The 16,478-nt window shown below is 41.4% G+C and overlaps 1 protein-coding gene across 1 annotated transcript in view; it reads right to left on the reverse strand.

Annotated features, from left to right (window-relative positions):
* Positions 1 to 16,478, reverse strand: part of LMBRD1 (LMBR1 domain containing 1) — a 132,657-nt gene that overhangs the window by 61,935 nt on the left and 54,244 nt on the right. Inside the window, exons 6-7 of the mRNA XM_019967016.2 lie at positions 6,427 to 6,515; positions 2,505 to 2,578 (exon numbers count right to left, since the gene is read on the reverse strand). Of these exons, the coding sequence (XP_019822575.2) occupies positions 2,505 to 2,578; positions 6,427 to 6,515 (163 nt within the window). The remainder of the gene's footprint in view (positions 1 to 2,504; positions 2,579 to 6,426; positions 6,516 to 16,478) is intronic.

Consider the following 16,478-nt stretch of genomic DNA (forward strand, 5'->3'; position numbering starts at 1 on the left):
AGGTTTCTCAAGAGGCAGGTCAGGTGGTCTGGTATTCCCATCTCTTTCAGAATTTTCCACAATGTTAGTCAGAATGTATTACTTGTCATAACATTTAGAAACTTCCAGTGGCTTCTCATCTCAGTCGGAATAAAATCCAAAATCCTAGGCACAGCCCACAGGGCATGCAGAGCTGCCCTCTGGCCATCTCTCTGGGCATTCACTGCCTCCCCCCGACTGCACTTGCTCGGCTGGCCGCACCGCACCCCACCCCCCCACCCACCCCCGTCTGAGCACAGTGTGGTGCCCTCCCCAGGAGCCTGCATTGCCCTCCCTGCACGGCTCTGTGCGTCCACCTCAATCCAATCTCTGCTCAGATCAGAGAAGCTACTTCCGGCCCTCACTGCCGTCTGCGTGCTGTATCTTCACAGCATCCGCCTCTTGACTGTCGGAAGACAATTCTCCATGGGTCTCTCACTTCTGTACATCTTGCAAGCCAGGCACTCGCTGCCCTTTTTTTTCCTGCACAATCTTTTCAAGAATGTTTTTGCAGCAAAGAGCCTGGGAGACAAAGACAGTATCTTCCTCTGAAGCAAAGACAGGCATGTCTCCAGGACATTGGAAAGATTCAGCCGCCCTGTACCCTGAGGCCCCAGCTCTCTGACAGTCCCACTGGGTGCTCTTCATGTGTCCCTGTGAGGGTCAGGACTCAGGAAACTGGCGCAGGACAATGTGGTCCCATGGCTGCGGCTCCTGATCGGAAACAAAAAGTTCTTCATCCCCGACAAGCAGTCCTGCCTCTCTGACCAGCACTCATGGAACTGGAGCAGTCAGGGAAAGTCGCAGAGCCTTCTTGGTTTCTGACCAAGATCCTGCTTGTTGGTTTCCTCTTTTTCTGATCATTTCTCTTGACTCATCTTTCACTGACTGCTGCATCCTCATTTCCCTACAGTTTTCAAAGCATTTTACAAAAAAGTATCATTTGACGTAGACCTTCAAAAATCCTTAAGAGGTTATTTTTTATTCTCATCTAATAGCGAAGACATTGACCCACAAAGGGTAAAAGGCAAACCCATGATCAGCGTAACAGATCAGTCACAGATCAGCAAATAGAGTCCAAGTCTAACCCTATTATGTTATTAACTTGTGAATGTTTTCTAAAAGACAATTCTCCTGCTGTACATATATTGTGTCAGATAGGAGGTTAATTACCCACTGATATCTTCCTTGTATAGTAAACATGAAAAAAGCAAAAATGGCAATGAATAAGAAAACTGAGTACTCAAATAAGCACCTGAAAGATACTAAAATGCACGTATTTCAGACTTCTTTTATTACACATTATGACACTTGAATGATTATCTAACAAAACTAGATTCTGCTATCTAATAGCCCATTTATGTTTCAAGGAAGACATTGGAACAAGCCCCAAAATATTTTCTTTATAACCAGTATTTTCCATCTTTGCAACTTCATTAATCTGAAAAAGGTTCTATACAGTTTAAAGCTTCCTGAACAGCTTTCTTTTGGGAGGCAGGCAAGAAGCATTTTTACCAGATTTTCCTCTATAATTTGAGCAAAAAACCGAAAAAGCCGTCTGTACACAAGTTAGTCAGGCTATTATAATTCATGTCATACCATTCCCAGAGAGACTGGAAAAAAAAAAAGTTTTTGACAGTATAAGTTTAGATTCTTTATACTAAAGAAATACCAAGTTATGAAAAATACCTGACTTTAAAAGCTCTATATCCCCAAATGGGCTTTCCCAGTGGCTCAGCAGTGAAAGAAACCTGCCTGCAATGCAGGAGACGTGGGTTAGATCCCAAAGTTGGGAAGATCCCCCGGAGGAGGAAACGACAACCCACTCCAGTATTCTTTCCACGAAAAACCAATGGACAAAGGAGCCTGGTGGTCTACAGTCCGTCCATAGGTCTGCAAAGAGTCGGACACACTGAGCAAGTGAGCACACACACAAGTGACATGCATGCTAAGTCACTTCAGTTGAGTCCGACTCTGCGACCCCATGGACTGCAGCCTGCCACACTCCTCTGTCCATGGGCTTCTCCAGGAAAAAATACTGCCATGTGGGTTGTGCCAGAGTGGGTTGCCATGCCCTCTTCCAGGGGTTCTTCCCTACCCAGGGATTGAACCCCCATCTCTTACGTCTCCTGCATTGGCAGGTGGGTTCTTTACTGCTAGCACCATCCCCAAATAAGATAAATCTACTCGATTCATAGCAGATACTGATCTATGGTTCACAGTTCTATTATGCTTATAAATCACTGAATCTATTATTACATCGTATATAACCACTTAAAGGTTCACAACTTATAAAATTTATTTCTGAACACTAAATTTCACAAATACAGGTAAGTAATTAAAAATGTATCCTCTTCTCAAGAAAAATGAAGAAAGTACTAAATATTAAAGAGGAAAACAGAGCTAAACTGAATATATTAATAAGGCAAAAATTGCTTCATAAAGTGATTCTTTAATTTTAACTCAATTATCACCATTACACTTACTGTGTAGATTATAGCTGCCAACATTCCAACCAAGGTCAGAGAACTAATGGAAAATGACAAGGCAGCTAAACCATCTGCAAAGGAAGAAAAACAATGTTAAAAATATATAGCTATTCAAATGTTTATATTCAACAAATCAATATAAATATAAAAATTGGGTTTCTCACACATTCCAAAGGAATAAACCCCATATGCATTATCCCATTCTTGAAGTGCTAACTTCAAATGGAAAAGTTTTAAAATAGCTCTTCATAAATGGAATTCTTAAAGATCTTTCAGAGTAAGACTTTTTTCCCCTCACACCTCTTAAAATTAAAGGAAATCACTGCCTAATTATTGAGACTAAAAAGAAATCAGCAGAATATCAGATGCTCAAAAGTTGGCCAAAAAATTCCCTGGCCTTTCTCAATGGCAGACGTTGAGAAATAACATGATAGGAATGTCACTGTCCTTGACCCTTTCTTCCCCTTCTGCTCGATCTCAAACTCCTAGTTTCTTTGTTCTTAACTTTCAAGTAAGTTTGAAAAATACAGCTTATACCTAAAATCGTAAAGAGTTTATTTCCCTCTTTAACTTGAAAGGAGCTAGCATTCTCCCTTAGGGAAAAAAAACGCAAATAAATAGAAAATTGTTTCAAAGATAATACAAAAGCAGAAATACTGTGCTGCTGCCGCTGCTGCTAAGTCATTTCAGTCGTGTCCAACTCTGTGCAACCCCATGGACTGCAGCCTATCAGGCTCCCCCATCCCTGGGATTCTCCAGGCAAGAACACTGGAGTGGGTTGCCATTTCCTTCTCCAATGCATGAAAGTGAAGTGTGAAAGTGAAGTCACTCAGTCGTGTCCAACTCTTACCGACCCCATGGACTGCAGCCTACCAAGCTCCTCCATCCATGGGATTTTCCAGGCAAGAGTACTGGAGTGGGGTGCCATTGCCTTCTCTGGAAATACTATGCTACCAAGTTATATTTAAGAAACCTCTTAAAGGAAGAGGCTTCCCTGGTGGCTCAGACTGTGAAGAGTCTGCCCACAATGTAGGAGACCCTGGTTCAATCCCTGGGTCAGGAAGATCACCTGGAAAAGGAAATGGCAACCCACTCCAGTCTTCTTGCCTGGAAAATCCCATGGGTGGATAAGCCTGGTGGGCTACAGTCTATGGAGTCACACAGAATCAGAGACAATTGAGAACTAACACTTTCACTTTCACTTTAACGGAAGACCAAAGAGTGGGTTGTGAGAGTGACACTTTCAAATAAACATGCCAGATAAGGCAATGAAGTACTATGCAAATTTGAATATTCTTAAATATTAAGAATATTAATATGTATATATCCTTAAATATTCTAATATTAAATATTAGTCTAATATTCAAATTAGAATAATACTAATTGTTCTACTTTTAATACAGGTTTTACTAGACCAGTATTGACCTAGGTTAAATGCAGGTCCTGTGGAACCAAATATAATTATTAAATTAATTCATTTTATCAATATCAAATGATAATAAAAATTAGAATGATCTACCTTATTAAAACTAATATCTTAGTTTTAAAATATAATACTTAGGGAGAACATATTACTGACAAGCTCAGAAACTGTGCGAGGCAGATTTTTAAGCCTCAGTTTTTGAAACTGTAATACTACATTTTACCAAATCAAAGACACTGATGCCATTACTTTTTTGATCTTACTAGAAGTATCAACAGGAGAAGGCAGTGGCACCCCACTCCAGTCCTCTTGCCTGGAAAATCCCATGGATGGAGGAGCCTGGTGGGCTGCAGTCCATGGGGTTGCTAAGAGTCGGACACGACTGAGAGACATCACTTTCACTTTTCACTTTCATGCATTGGAGAAGGAAATGGCACCCCACTCCAGTATTCTTGCCTGGAGAATCCCAGGGACGGAGGAGCCTGGTGGGCTGCCGCCTATGGGGTTGCTAAGAGTCGGACACGACTGCATGACTAAGTGACTTCACTTTCACTTTTCACTTTCATGCATTGGAGAAGGAAATGGCAACCCACTCCAGTATTCTTGCCTGGAGAATCCCAGGGACGGAGGAGCCTGGTGGGCTGCCGTCTCTGGTGTTGCACAGAGTCGGACACGACTGAAGCGACTTAGCAGCAGCAGCAGCAGCAGAAGTATCAACAAAAAGTATTCATACAACTAGGAGAGGCCAGGCATTTGGCTAATAGCAACTTTAAGGTATTTTCACTTATAAAATGCATCACAAAATCAGAGATATGAAAACATGTAAAAATATGCACCTTAGAATTGATAAAGAGGAGTGTTCTGCTAAGATACCTGGCCAATCAAAAAAATTAATATTACTAACAGTGATAAACAAAATGTACTCTAAAATACAGTGTTTAAGATTTGAGGTTTTTTAAATGTTAATTAAGACTAAAGAGATTACAGCAAGTAATTATATAGGTAGCATTACAACAGTAATGCTGCCTGTAGAACAATAATGCTACCTATACAACTGCCGATTCAAGTTATGTGTGTGTTATGCATTGGTCACTCACTCGGGTCCGACTCTTTGCGACCCCATTGACTGTACCCTGCTGGGCTTCTCTGTCCATGGAATTCTCTAGGCAAGAATATTGGGAAGGCCATTCCCTTCTCCAGGGGATCTTCCCAACCAGGGATCGAACCTGGGTCTCCTGCATCGCAGGCAGATTCTTTACTGTCTGAGCCACCAGGGATTCAAGTTATACTAGCGCTCAAAGACCAGCAAAACTTAGAGAGAAAAGTGTTCAGGGCAAAAGGGTAGTTACTCAAGAGACCTGAAGGAGTTAACTGCAGGAAAAGAAGCGATTTCTTTCTCAGCAACAGGCTCAGATGCATAAACCCTGACATGCAGTATCATTAGATGCCAGGCCTGCTACCGTCTTCTTGCTGGTATCAGCAAGATGTTAATGGACCACAATTTACAAGACGAAATCTTAAGTGGAAAGCAAGAAAATTAAGAAGTTGTACAGCAAAGATTTTAAGACTTAGTTTAATCATCACTTAATACTGTATCTAGGTAAAGAGAAAGAAGTACTGATCAAAGAATGTGCAGTACCGTAAAAAGAATAAATATAAAAAGCAGTAAGAATTTTCCACGTTTATAAATTTTCTAGGTTTCTTTGAAAATAGTTGCTATGTTCAAATGTACATGAAATTTTGAATAACAAAATGCCCATTCTTATTTGATAGCAGTTTCTAAAATACTAATTTTTTAATGATAAAAAACTTTCTTAAACTGACTTCCTAAACCTGCTTTCTTTCCCCCTCTAAAAATGTAGGCTATGCTGATTAAGGCAAGAAAAACTTTTGGAAAAGGAACTTCAAAATGTTTTGGTGAGGTAAATTTATAATAAAGTATCATTTCATCCACATAAAACCTCTGTAATTGGGGAATTCTCTGGTGGTCCAGCAGCTAGGACTGGGTGCTTCCATTGCAGGGGACACAGGTTTGATCCCTAGTTGGGAAACTAAGATCCTCAAGTGGCAAATGGCAAAAAGGGCACTAAAAAAACCCAAAAAACTCTCCAATTTATATTCCACAAAAAATTACCTAATCAGGATCAAAGAGCAATATAAAGTTCTTTCAGTTTAAAGATAAAAACCAGTATCTAGCATATTTAACATATTACTCTATATATCCTAAGTGAATTAAAGACCACACAGAAATTATAAAACCTTTACTGCTAAAATACTTTGAAGATCACCTTTTCTTTTCAACATGGTACTTTCATAAAGAAGTCAAGAGAGTACAACAGCTAGATGGATTCCTCATCTACCTAGCATCCTTTAAACCATGAGTTAAAAGAATTATGAAGGTAAATTCTTAGCAGTGTAAAACAGACACCTTTCAAAGAAAGTGACAAGTATCGTGAAATATGAATTACTATGGACTTTTTTTTAAAGAATACTTACGACTACTTCCAAGTTCTTCAAACAGGAACTTCACCTTTTCCCACTCTGTAGAATTTTTGTTATCAGGAAGATTCAATGGAACGAAAGCACTACAAAGGAGAAAGTAACTCTGCTTAATGGTTTTAAAGACAAAAGGTTGAATGAAAGGAAATGACCTGAAACTCCATTTCTAGTAGTTTTTTTAAGGCAAGGTCAACTTTCCCCCTCAAAGAATTAGCAAATCCAATCTGCACCATGTACAGAGGGGTGTGAGAAGTTTCTCATTCATGCGTTTAATATATCACACATTTGTTTTCATGATTTAGTTTCTATATTCAGTATAACTAGTTTCCTTTGTAATCCTATGTATTTTATTTTTTGCATTTAAAGCTATTTTGTCCACAGCACAAAAAGGTTAAGAATCTCTTGTTAAATCAGAATAGAAGTCATGCTTTCAGTATATTTAAATGCATAGAAAAGAATGGAAAATACACTAGAATTAACAGTAAATATCTCATTGTAGAACTAGAGGTGATTTTTATTTTTCTGGGTATTTCAAGATTCTATCTAGTATATATAATGAAGTAGTTCCATTTATTTTTCAATCTACAACTGAAAAAAAGAGACAAAGAAAGAAAAGCACTTCATTATCTAGCTCAGAAACAAAACGAGACTGAAAGGCTGAGCACCCCCTTTAGACTGTGCCTGTGAACCCCACCTCCTAATACTACCTCCTATCCAACATAATCTTAATTGTGAGCAAAGTGGTAAGATCTATCTTTTTGTAAAGGGGTAATACTGAATGAGTTCAACAATATATTAAGATGGTCATTCTGATAATGTATGCAAGTAAAACAAAGAAATCACTCTAATTAAAAAAAATTTTTAGACCGCTGCTTGCAGGCGGATTCTTTACCAGCTGAGCCACAAGGGAAGCCCAAGAATACTGGAGTGGGTAGCCTATCCCTTCTCCGGTGGATCTTCCCGACCCAGGAATCGAACTGGGGTCTCCTGCAGTGCAGGTGGATTCCTTACCAACTGAACTATCAGGGAAGCCCTTACTTGGTAAAACCGATACTTTTTATCCTTATAAAAAGATGAATCAGCAGACACAGCAGGAGGTTATCTAAATTTCTATTTGCACTAACATCAATTTACTATACTCATCTCAATCTTTGAGACTTATTTCTCACTACTTTTACAGAGAAAAGTGATTATCCACACGGAAAGAGAAATACATGTAAAAAATTCATTGTTTGTTTCCCTGGTTATAAAACCAAAAACAATTAAATACAACCATTAAGATGGAATCAAAAAATAAAGAACAGCTCATGCATAATATACTTCTATAATGACATTAACTTATGTATTAGCACTTGAATAAAAATATAAATCAAACCAGAAAATCTATGTAACATTCTTTTATTTTATTTGAATGCAGTTTTTTCAGATATATATATATGGAAAAAATTGTACATGTATATTTTTGAAAAGTATACTTTGAACTTGTTAGTTGGAATACAGGGAAAAATTCTATATTGCACAAAATATCATGTCCAGTACTATTAAGACAGAAATATGTATTACAATATCTAAAAACAGCATTCCTACTTAGAATATTCAGTATCTATATCAGTTTGATGTAACCAAAGGTTCTGTCCAGTGGGAGAAGAAAGTAATTAACTCTTGCTCTTGACACTTTCATGTTAAAGCTGCTGAATAGGGCTCTTGGAGAAGGCAATGGCATCCCACTCCAGTACTCTTGCCTGGAAAATCCCATGGGCGGAGGAGCCTGGTAGGCTGCAGTCCATGGGGTCGCTAGGAGTCCGACACAACTGAGCGACTTCACTTTCACTTTTCACTTTCATGCACTGGAGAAGGAAATGGCAACCCACTCCAGCGTTCTTGCCTGGAAAATCCCAGGGACAGGGGAGCCTGGTGAGCTGCCGTCTCTGGGGTCGCACAGAGTCGGACATGACTGAAGCAACTTAGCAGCAGGGCTCTTAAACAATTCAAATATTTAGAGAAACTTGAAGTGCTCAAAAACAAAAATCTTAAATGGCCCAAACTATTGTCAGAATGACTTCAGGAAGACACTTACTCTGAGGCAACCAGCAGAGCACTAACATTCCAGCACTATTATCTTAGGTAGAACTAGAGCGAGCAGCTAAAGCATAAACCCTAAACAGGTTCATCAGCCGCCTTGCCACCAGGACCATGTAATCCAAAAAGATGTAAAATATCTTCTCATAAACTAAGAGCAACATCCATAAGCAGAATCCAAGAGTTATAACTAAATATGTCTATATGTCATGGGCGATAATATTCAAAACATTTAACAATGATTCTCAAGCTTCCCTGGTGGCTCAGAAGGTAAAGAATCTGCCTGCAATGCAGGAGACCCAGGTTTGATCCCTGGGTTGGAAGGTCCCCTGGAAAAGGCTTTGGCTACCCACTCCAGAATTCCATAGACAGAGAAGCCTGGAGGGCTACAGTCTGTGGGATGGCAAAGAGTACGATATGACTAAGAGACTTTCACTCACTTCCCATGGCAAAGGTATTCACATGGCAACATATGCTGTCCTTGGTTCTGAAGACCTTGCTGAACTGGGATTTACCCTCTGACTGGGCCAAGGGTGGGGTAACTCAGGAGTAGCTGATGACCTACATGGAAGCATTTCAACCTTTTAACAACCAGAAGGGGTCAAGCAATGTTCACCAGTCAAATACCAGCCCCGCAGACAAAGACCTAGACAGAGACCTGCCGTGCAAGCGCCTCCTGACAGATGCAGAGGCCACTTCAGTAAGAAGAGCCCAAAACATAGACACGTTCACTCTGATGGGGAGGCACTTACTGACATAGTCATATGACTATCAGGCATTTACTGAATGGTGATGATACTAAAGAAACCAAAAGTGTAGTAAGATTTGTGTGGTTGAAAGCTACAGATATTTTCTTAACCTCAGTCTATCTCTCTCACAAAAAAAAAAAAAAAAAAATGGATGCAGCAAAATGTTTATAGCTATTCTTTAATCAAGCTCTTTTCCCATTTAGGTTATTATGGAATGTTGAGCCAAGTTCGCTGTGCTTTACAGTAGGTCCTTGTTGGTTATCTATTTTAAATATAGTAGTGTATACACTAGTTGAATCACTTTGCTGCAAACCTATAACTAACACATCATTGTTAATCAACTATACCCCAACGTAAAGAAATGAATACAGAGAACCTCAACTTTCAAAGACACACAATACAACATCAAGCTAAGAACTGAAATCCTCATAAGATTATAAATTTCCTTTCTGCTCTTAACAACAGAAAAACTGCTTAGAAAAAACCTTCAACACCCAATCTGAGTGAATTAGCTTAATACAGATTATCTCTTCAGGAAGGGACAAAGGAAAGGCTAATGAATTTCAGTAGATATGAAATTGAAATCAGGAATTTAGCAAAATTGAAAATAAGATTTTTACCTCCTACACTCAATCACCAAGTCACATTTATCTTCCACATTGCCTACCTGTTTGTTCCTCTCCGCTCTCCGTAACTACTCCAGTTCAGACTCTCACCTCCCACCTGAACGACGACAGTGGTAGCTAACTGACTGACTTTCCTACCCACCGTTTGTGTCTCACTGACCAACTCCCAAATGCCCCTTTCCATGCATCCTTCAGTGTTGCAAAAAATTCATATATATTTGCTTTCATGGGTGCAAACACCAGTATATCCACACCTGCACTGCCTTTCAATCGCTCAGCAGGATAAAACTCAATGTCTTAAACACTGTATGTAAGATCCGGAGCCCACCTACGTGGCTAAGCTCATGGTCTGTCACTTGCCAACACAAACACTTGAAATGCCATCTTACAATTTTTTTTTTCTTTTGTACTGAAGGATCAAGAAGAGATGGAAGGAATACATGGAAGAACTGTACAAAAAAGATCTTAATGAACTGGATAACTATGATGGTGTGGTCAGTCAGCCAGAGCCAGACATTCTGGAAGCATGAAGTCAAGCGGGCCTTAGGAAACTCTGCTGTTAATAAACCTAGTGGATGCAATGTAATTCCAATAGAACTATTCAAAACCCTAAAGGATGAAATTGCTTTTGAAAAGTGCTGCACTCAGTAAGTCAGCAAATCTGGAAGACCCAGTGGTGGTCACAGGACTGAAAATGGTCAATCCTCATCCCAATTCCCAAGAAGGGTAGTACCAAAGAATGTTCTAACCATCGGACAATTGTACTCATCTCCCATGCTAGTAAGGTCATGCTTAAAATCTTGCATACCAGGCTTCAGCATTACATGAACCAAGAACTCCCAGACATCCAAGCTGGGTTTAGAAAAGGCAGAGGAACCAGAGATTAAAATTGCCAACATTTGCTGGATCATAAAGAAAGCAGGAGAATTCCAGAACAACGTCTACCTCTGTTTCATTGACTACGCTAAAGTCTTTAACTGTGTGGATCATAACAAAATGTGGATAGCTCTTACAGATGGGAATACCAAACCATCTTACCTGTCTCCTGAGAAATCTGTATGCAGGTCAAGAAGCATCAGTTTGAACCCTGAATGGAAAAACTGATTGGTTCAGGACTGAGAAAGGAGTACCACACGGCTGTCACCCTGTTTATTTAACCTAGATGCTGAGCACATCACAAGAGATGCCAGGCTGGATGAGTCATAAGTGGGAATCAAGATAGGCAGGAGAACATCAACAACCTCAGATATGTGGATGATACCACTCTAATGGCAGAAAGCAAAGAGGAACTAAAGAACATCTTGATGAGGGTGAAGGAGGAGAGTGAAAGAGCCAGCTTAAAAACTAAATATTAAAAAAAACTAAGATCATGGCATCTGGCCCCATTACTTCATGACAAATAGAAGGGGAAAAGGTTGAAGTAGTGACAGATTTCCTCTTCTTGGGCTTGAAAATCAGTGGATGGTGACTGCAGCCATGAAATCAGAAAATGATTGCTTCTTGGCAGGAAAGCTATGATAAACGTAGACAGTGTGTTGAAAAGCAGAGACATTATTTTGCCAATAAAGGTCCGTATAGTCAAGGCTATGGTCTTCCCAGTGGTCATGTATAGATGTGAGAGTTGGACCATAAAGAAGGCAGAACACCAAAGAATTGATGCCTTTTAACTGTGGAGCTGGAGAAGACTCCTGAGAGTACCTTGGACAGCAAGGAGATCAAACCAGTCAACCTCAAGGGAAACTAACCCTGAATACTCATTGGAAGGACTGATGCTGAAGCTGAAGCTCCAGTATTTTGGTCACCTTATGGAACAGCCAATTCATTGGAAAAGGCCCTGATGCTGAGAAAAATTTGAGGGCAGAAGGAGAAGAGGGCATCAGAGGATGAGATGGCTGGATGGCATCATGCAATGGACATGAACTTGGGCAAACTTCAGGAAATGGTGAGGGACGGGGAGGCCTGGCGTGCTACGGGGTCGGAGTCAGACACGACTGGAGACTGGACAACAACAACAACTGGGGGAGGGAGGATTTAAATTCACATTCCACTTTTTATATCATTCTTTAACTATTCCATGCTAACTTCAGTTTCTCAGTCATCATATGGAATAGACTCAAGTGTGTCCCCTCCGCCTCAAATTACTATGTTGAGGTGCTAAGTCCCCATGTGAATGGTACCTGGATACAGGGTCCCAAGGGTGACTCTCTGACCTGATGGGACTGACTTTTAGGGAGAGGAACAGACACCAGAGCTCACTGGTGGCCAGCAGAGAGGAAAAGCCGTAGGAAGACACAGTGAGAAGGCGGCCATCTGCAAGCCAAGGAGAGAGCTCCCACCAGACACCAAACCTGCTGACACTTTAATTTTAGACTCTCAGCCTCCAGAACTGTAAGAAGTAAGTGTCCACTGTGGAAGCTAGCAAGCCTGTGGTATTCTGTTAAGACAGCTCAAGTAGGTGGCTAAGTGGTAAACAATCCACCTGCTAAAGCAGGAGATGTAGAAGACATGGGTTCAGACTCTGGGTCAGGAAAATCCCCTGGAGAAGGACATGGCAGCCCACTTCAGTATTCTTGGCTGGAAAATTCCATGGACAGAGGAGCCTGGTGGGCTATATAGTCCATGGGATTGAAAAGAGTTGGACACAACTGAGCACGTATTTACATTATTCCTAGCCCAAGTAGACTAATACAGATTTTGGCACTGTGAAGCAGGTTTCTACTTTGTAACAAATACCTGAACATGTACATGTGACTTTGGAGCTCAGTGACAGGGAAAGACCTAAAGACATGGGAGGTTGCATGCCAGAGAAAGTCCAAACTGCCTTGAACAGACTACTGATAAAAATGTGGATGTTAAAGGCAATTCTGGTGAGAACTCAGGAAGAAAAGAGTGTTTTAGAGAAAGCCTCTATCATCTTAGAGAAGACATACAAGCTGTGAGAATGCTGTTAGAAATATGGACACAAAAGGTCATTCTGAGGAAATCTCAGCTAGAAATGAAGAATATGTTAATGGAAACTGAAAGAAAGGAGATCACTATTAGAAAGTGACGAAGAGCTTGACTGAATAGTTTTATAGTGCTTTATGGAAGGCAGAACTACTCGTAAGAGATAAGACTGGATATTTAGCTGAGGAAAATTCTAAGCAAAGTGCTGGAAGGAGCAAGTTGGTTTCTCCATACCATTTATAGTAAAATGCAAGAGAGAGAGATAAGCAAAAAGGAACCAGCCTTTTGAAAACAGTGAGCACGCACGTTCTAAGAGCTTGGCTGAACAATCACTTGTCAAGGAGATTAGTATGGGTGGAAACCATCGATTTAATCAGCTGTGTCACAGAAGACAGGAAGAGACAGGGTGACACCAGCAGAGACACAGTCAACCTGAACTAAGGTAAGGGAGCACAGATGAGACACAATAAGGGAAGGCACTGAGACTCGAGATTTGTCAGGATGGGGTCACAGAGTTATTTAGCAGAGAATGTGCTTTCATCCTTCAAGAAAGACCCCAAAGGCACTTCAGTTATCATCAGGGCTGCCGCTCCTACTAGACAAGAGGGCAAAGCTGCTTCCTCCTCAATTTCAGAAGACAGGGTCCTCTGCTCAGTTTAGCTGCCAGGGAGCTGATGCAGAGTCAAGGGGGCAGGACCAACACCCAGAATCAGGGGGTGGCGCAGGGCAGGGCTGCGGAGGGCCAGGGCAGTGACCCACCCCTCGGTGGGCCTGGAGGGCAAAGCCCCCATCAAAGAAGATGATTATTCCTGAGCCTTAAGATCTAAGGGACTCTGCCTTGCTCTGAACTGGTTTGGCACATTCACATTTCCTGTCTGATGTCTCTCTTTAGGATGGAAGTACCTGTCCTGTGCCTGTCCCACCACTGTGTCTGGAAGCACATGACCTGTCCTGTTGCACAGGTTCACTGCTGGGCAAGGGTTCCGACCAGGAGGAGTCTTCAGATCTCACCCACACCTGATCTAGATGACATTCAGAAAGACCCAAGACTCAGATTCCATGCTGGGTTAAGACTTTTGGGCCTTGCTGGGATGAGGTAAGTGCATTTTGCATATGAGAAGAACATGGATTTTGGGGGAGGCAAAGAACAGAGTGCTATAGACTGAATTTGTCCCCACAAAATCGATGTTGAAGCCTCAGTCGCCAACAGGATGGTATGTGGATACAGGGCCTGTGGGGACGTTCGGTCAGTTCAGTTGAGAGGTTGTCCTGTCTGACTCTTTGCGACCCCAAGGACTGCAGCACACCATGCTTCGCTGTCTAGCTCCAACACCCAGAGCTTGCTCAAACTCAAGTCCATCGAGTCGGTGATGCCATCCTACCACCTCATCCACTGTCTCCACTGTCGTTCCCTCCTCCTCCTGCCCTCAATCTTTCCTAGCATCAGGGTCTTTTTCAATGAAGACAGTTCTTTGCAGCAGGTGGCCCAAGTACCGGAGATTCAGCTTCAGCATCAGTCCTTCCAATGAATATTCAGGGTTGACTTCCCTTAGGACTGACTGGTTTGATCTCCTTGCAGTCCAAGGGACTCTCAAGAGTCTTCTCCAACACCACAGTTCAAAAGCATCAGTTCTTTGGCTATCAGTTTTCTTTACGGTCCAACTCTTACATTCATACGTGACTACTGGAAAAACCACAGCTTTGACTAGATGGACCTTTGTTGGGAAAGCAATGTCTCTGGTTTTTAATATGCTGTCTAGGTTGGTCATAGCTTTTCTTTTAAGAAGCAAGAGTCTTTTAATGTCATGACTGTAGTCACCATCTTCAGTGATAGTGGAAAAACAAAGTCAGCCACTGTTTCCACTGTTTCCCCATCTATTTGCCATGAAGTGATGGGACCAGATGCCATGATCTTAGTTTTCTGAATGTTGAGTTTTAAGCCAGCTTTTTCACTCTCCTCTTTGACTTTCATCAAGAGGCTCTTCAGTTCCTCTTCACTTTCTGCCATAAGGATGGTGTCATCTGCACATGTGAGGTTATTGATACTTCTCTGTGCAATCTTAATTTCAGCTTGTGCTTCATCCAGTCTGGCATTTCACATGACATACTCTGCATATAAGTTAAATAACCATGATGACAATATACAGCCTTGATGTGCTCCTTTTCCTAACTGGAATCAGTTCCATGTCCGGTTCCAACTGTTGCTTCTTGACCTGAATACAGATTTCTCAAGAGTCAGGTAAGGTGGTCTGGTAGTCCCATCTCTTTCAGAATTTTCCATAGTTTGTTGTGATTCGCACAGTCAAAGGCTTTAGCGTAGTCAATAAAGCAGTAGATGTTTTTCTGGAATTCTCTTGTGTTTTCAATGATCCAACAGATGTTGGCAATTTGATCTCGGTTCCTCTGCCTTTTCTAAATCTAAGCTTGAACATCTGGAAGTTCTTGGTTCACATACTGTTGAAGCCTTGCTTGGAGAATTTTGAGCATTACTTTACTAGCATGTGAGATGAGTGCAACTGTGTGGTAGTTTGAACATTCTTTGGCATTGCCTTTCTTTGGGATAGGAATGAAAACTGACCTTTTCCAGGCCTGTGGCCACTGCTGAGTTTTCCAAATTTGTTGGCATGTTGAGTGCAGCATTTTCACAGCATCATCATTCAGGATTTGAAATAGCTCAACTGGAATTCCATCACCTCCACTAGCTTTGTTCCTAGTGATGCTTTCTAAGGCCCACTTGACTTCACATTCCAGGATGTCAGGCTCTAGGTGAGTGATCACACCATTATGATTATCTTGGTCATGAAGATCTTTTTTGTATAGTACTCTGTATTCCCGCCACCTCTTCTTAATATCTTCTGCTTCTGTTAGGTCCATACTGTTTCTGTCCTTTATTGAGCTCATCTTTGCATGAAATGTTCCCTTGGTATCTCTAACTTTCTTGAAGAAATCTCTGGTCTTTCCCATTCTGTTGTTTTCCTCTATTTCTTTGCACTGATCGCTGAGGAAGGCTTTCTTATCTCTCTTTACTATTCTTTGGAACTCTGCATTGAGATGTGTATATCTTTCCTTTTCTCCTTTGCTTTTTGCTTCTCCTCTTTTCACAGCTATTTGTAAGGCCTCCCCAGACCACCATTTTGCCTTTTTGCATTTCTTTTTCTTGGGGATGGTCTTGATCACCGTCTCCTGTACAGTGTCACGAACCTCCATCCATAGTTCTTCAGGAACTCTGTTTATCAGATCTAATCCCTTGAATCTATTTGTCACTTCCACTATATAATCATAAGGGATTTGATTCAGGTCATGCTTAAATGGTCTAGTAGATCTGCCTGTGGAGGACAGAGTCGCCCTTCCCGTGGAGTAAAGAACCTGGCCTTACCCAAGCGAAGTCTGAATTTTGCCCATGATTCTGGCATGTCATCCAGGTCATATCTGATTGGGCATCTGTTTTCAGGACAGGGGCTGGCCATACCCAGCCTCACGTGATAGGCCAGAAAGACCATCCTGCAATTCAGCATGGAGGTGAGATGGCCATGCAGGCAATTACAGGCCATCAGTCCCGCAGACGTGCTGCAACAGAAACGCCACGTGAGCTTCCCTTGTGGGAAATACAAGTAGCCCCCCAGCATTTTGAAAGTTCACTTTATGCCAT

The sequence above is a fragment of the Bos indicus genome, chromosome 9, assembly GCF_029378745.1.
Source record: "Bos indicus isolate NIAB-ARS_2022 breed Sahiwal x Tharparkar chromosome 9, NIAB-ARS_B.indTharparkar_mat_pri_1.0, whole genome shotgun sequence".
NCBI lineage: Eukaryota > Metazoa > Chordata > Mammalia > Artiodactyla > Bovidae > Bos > Bos indicus.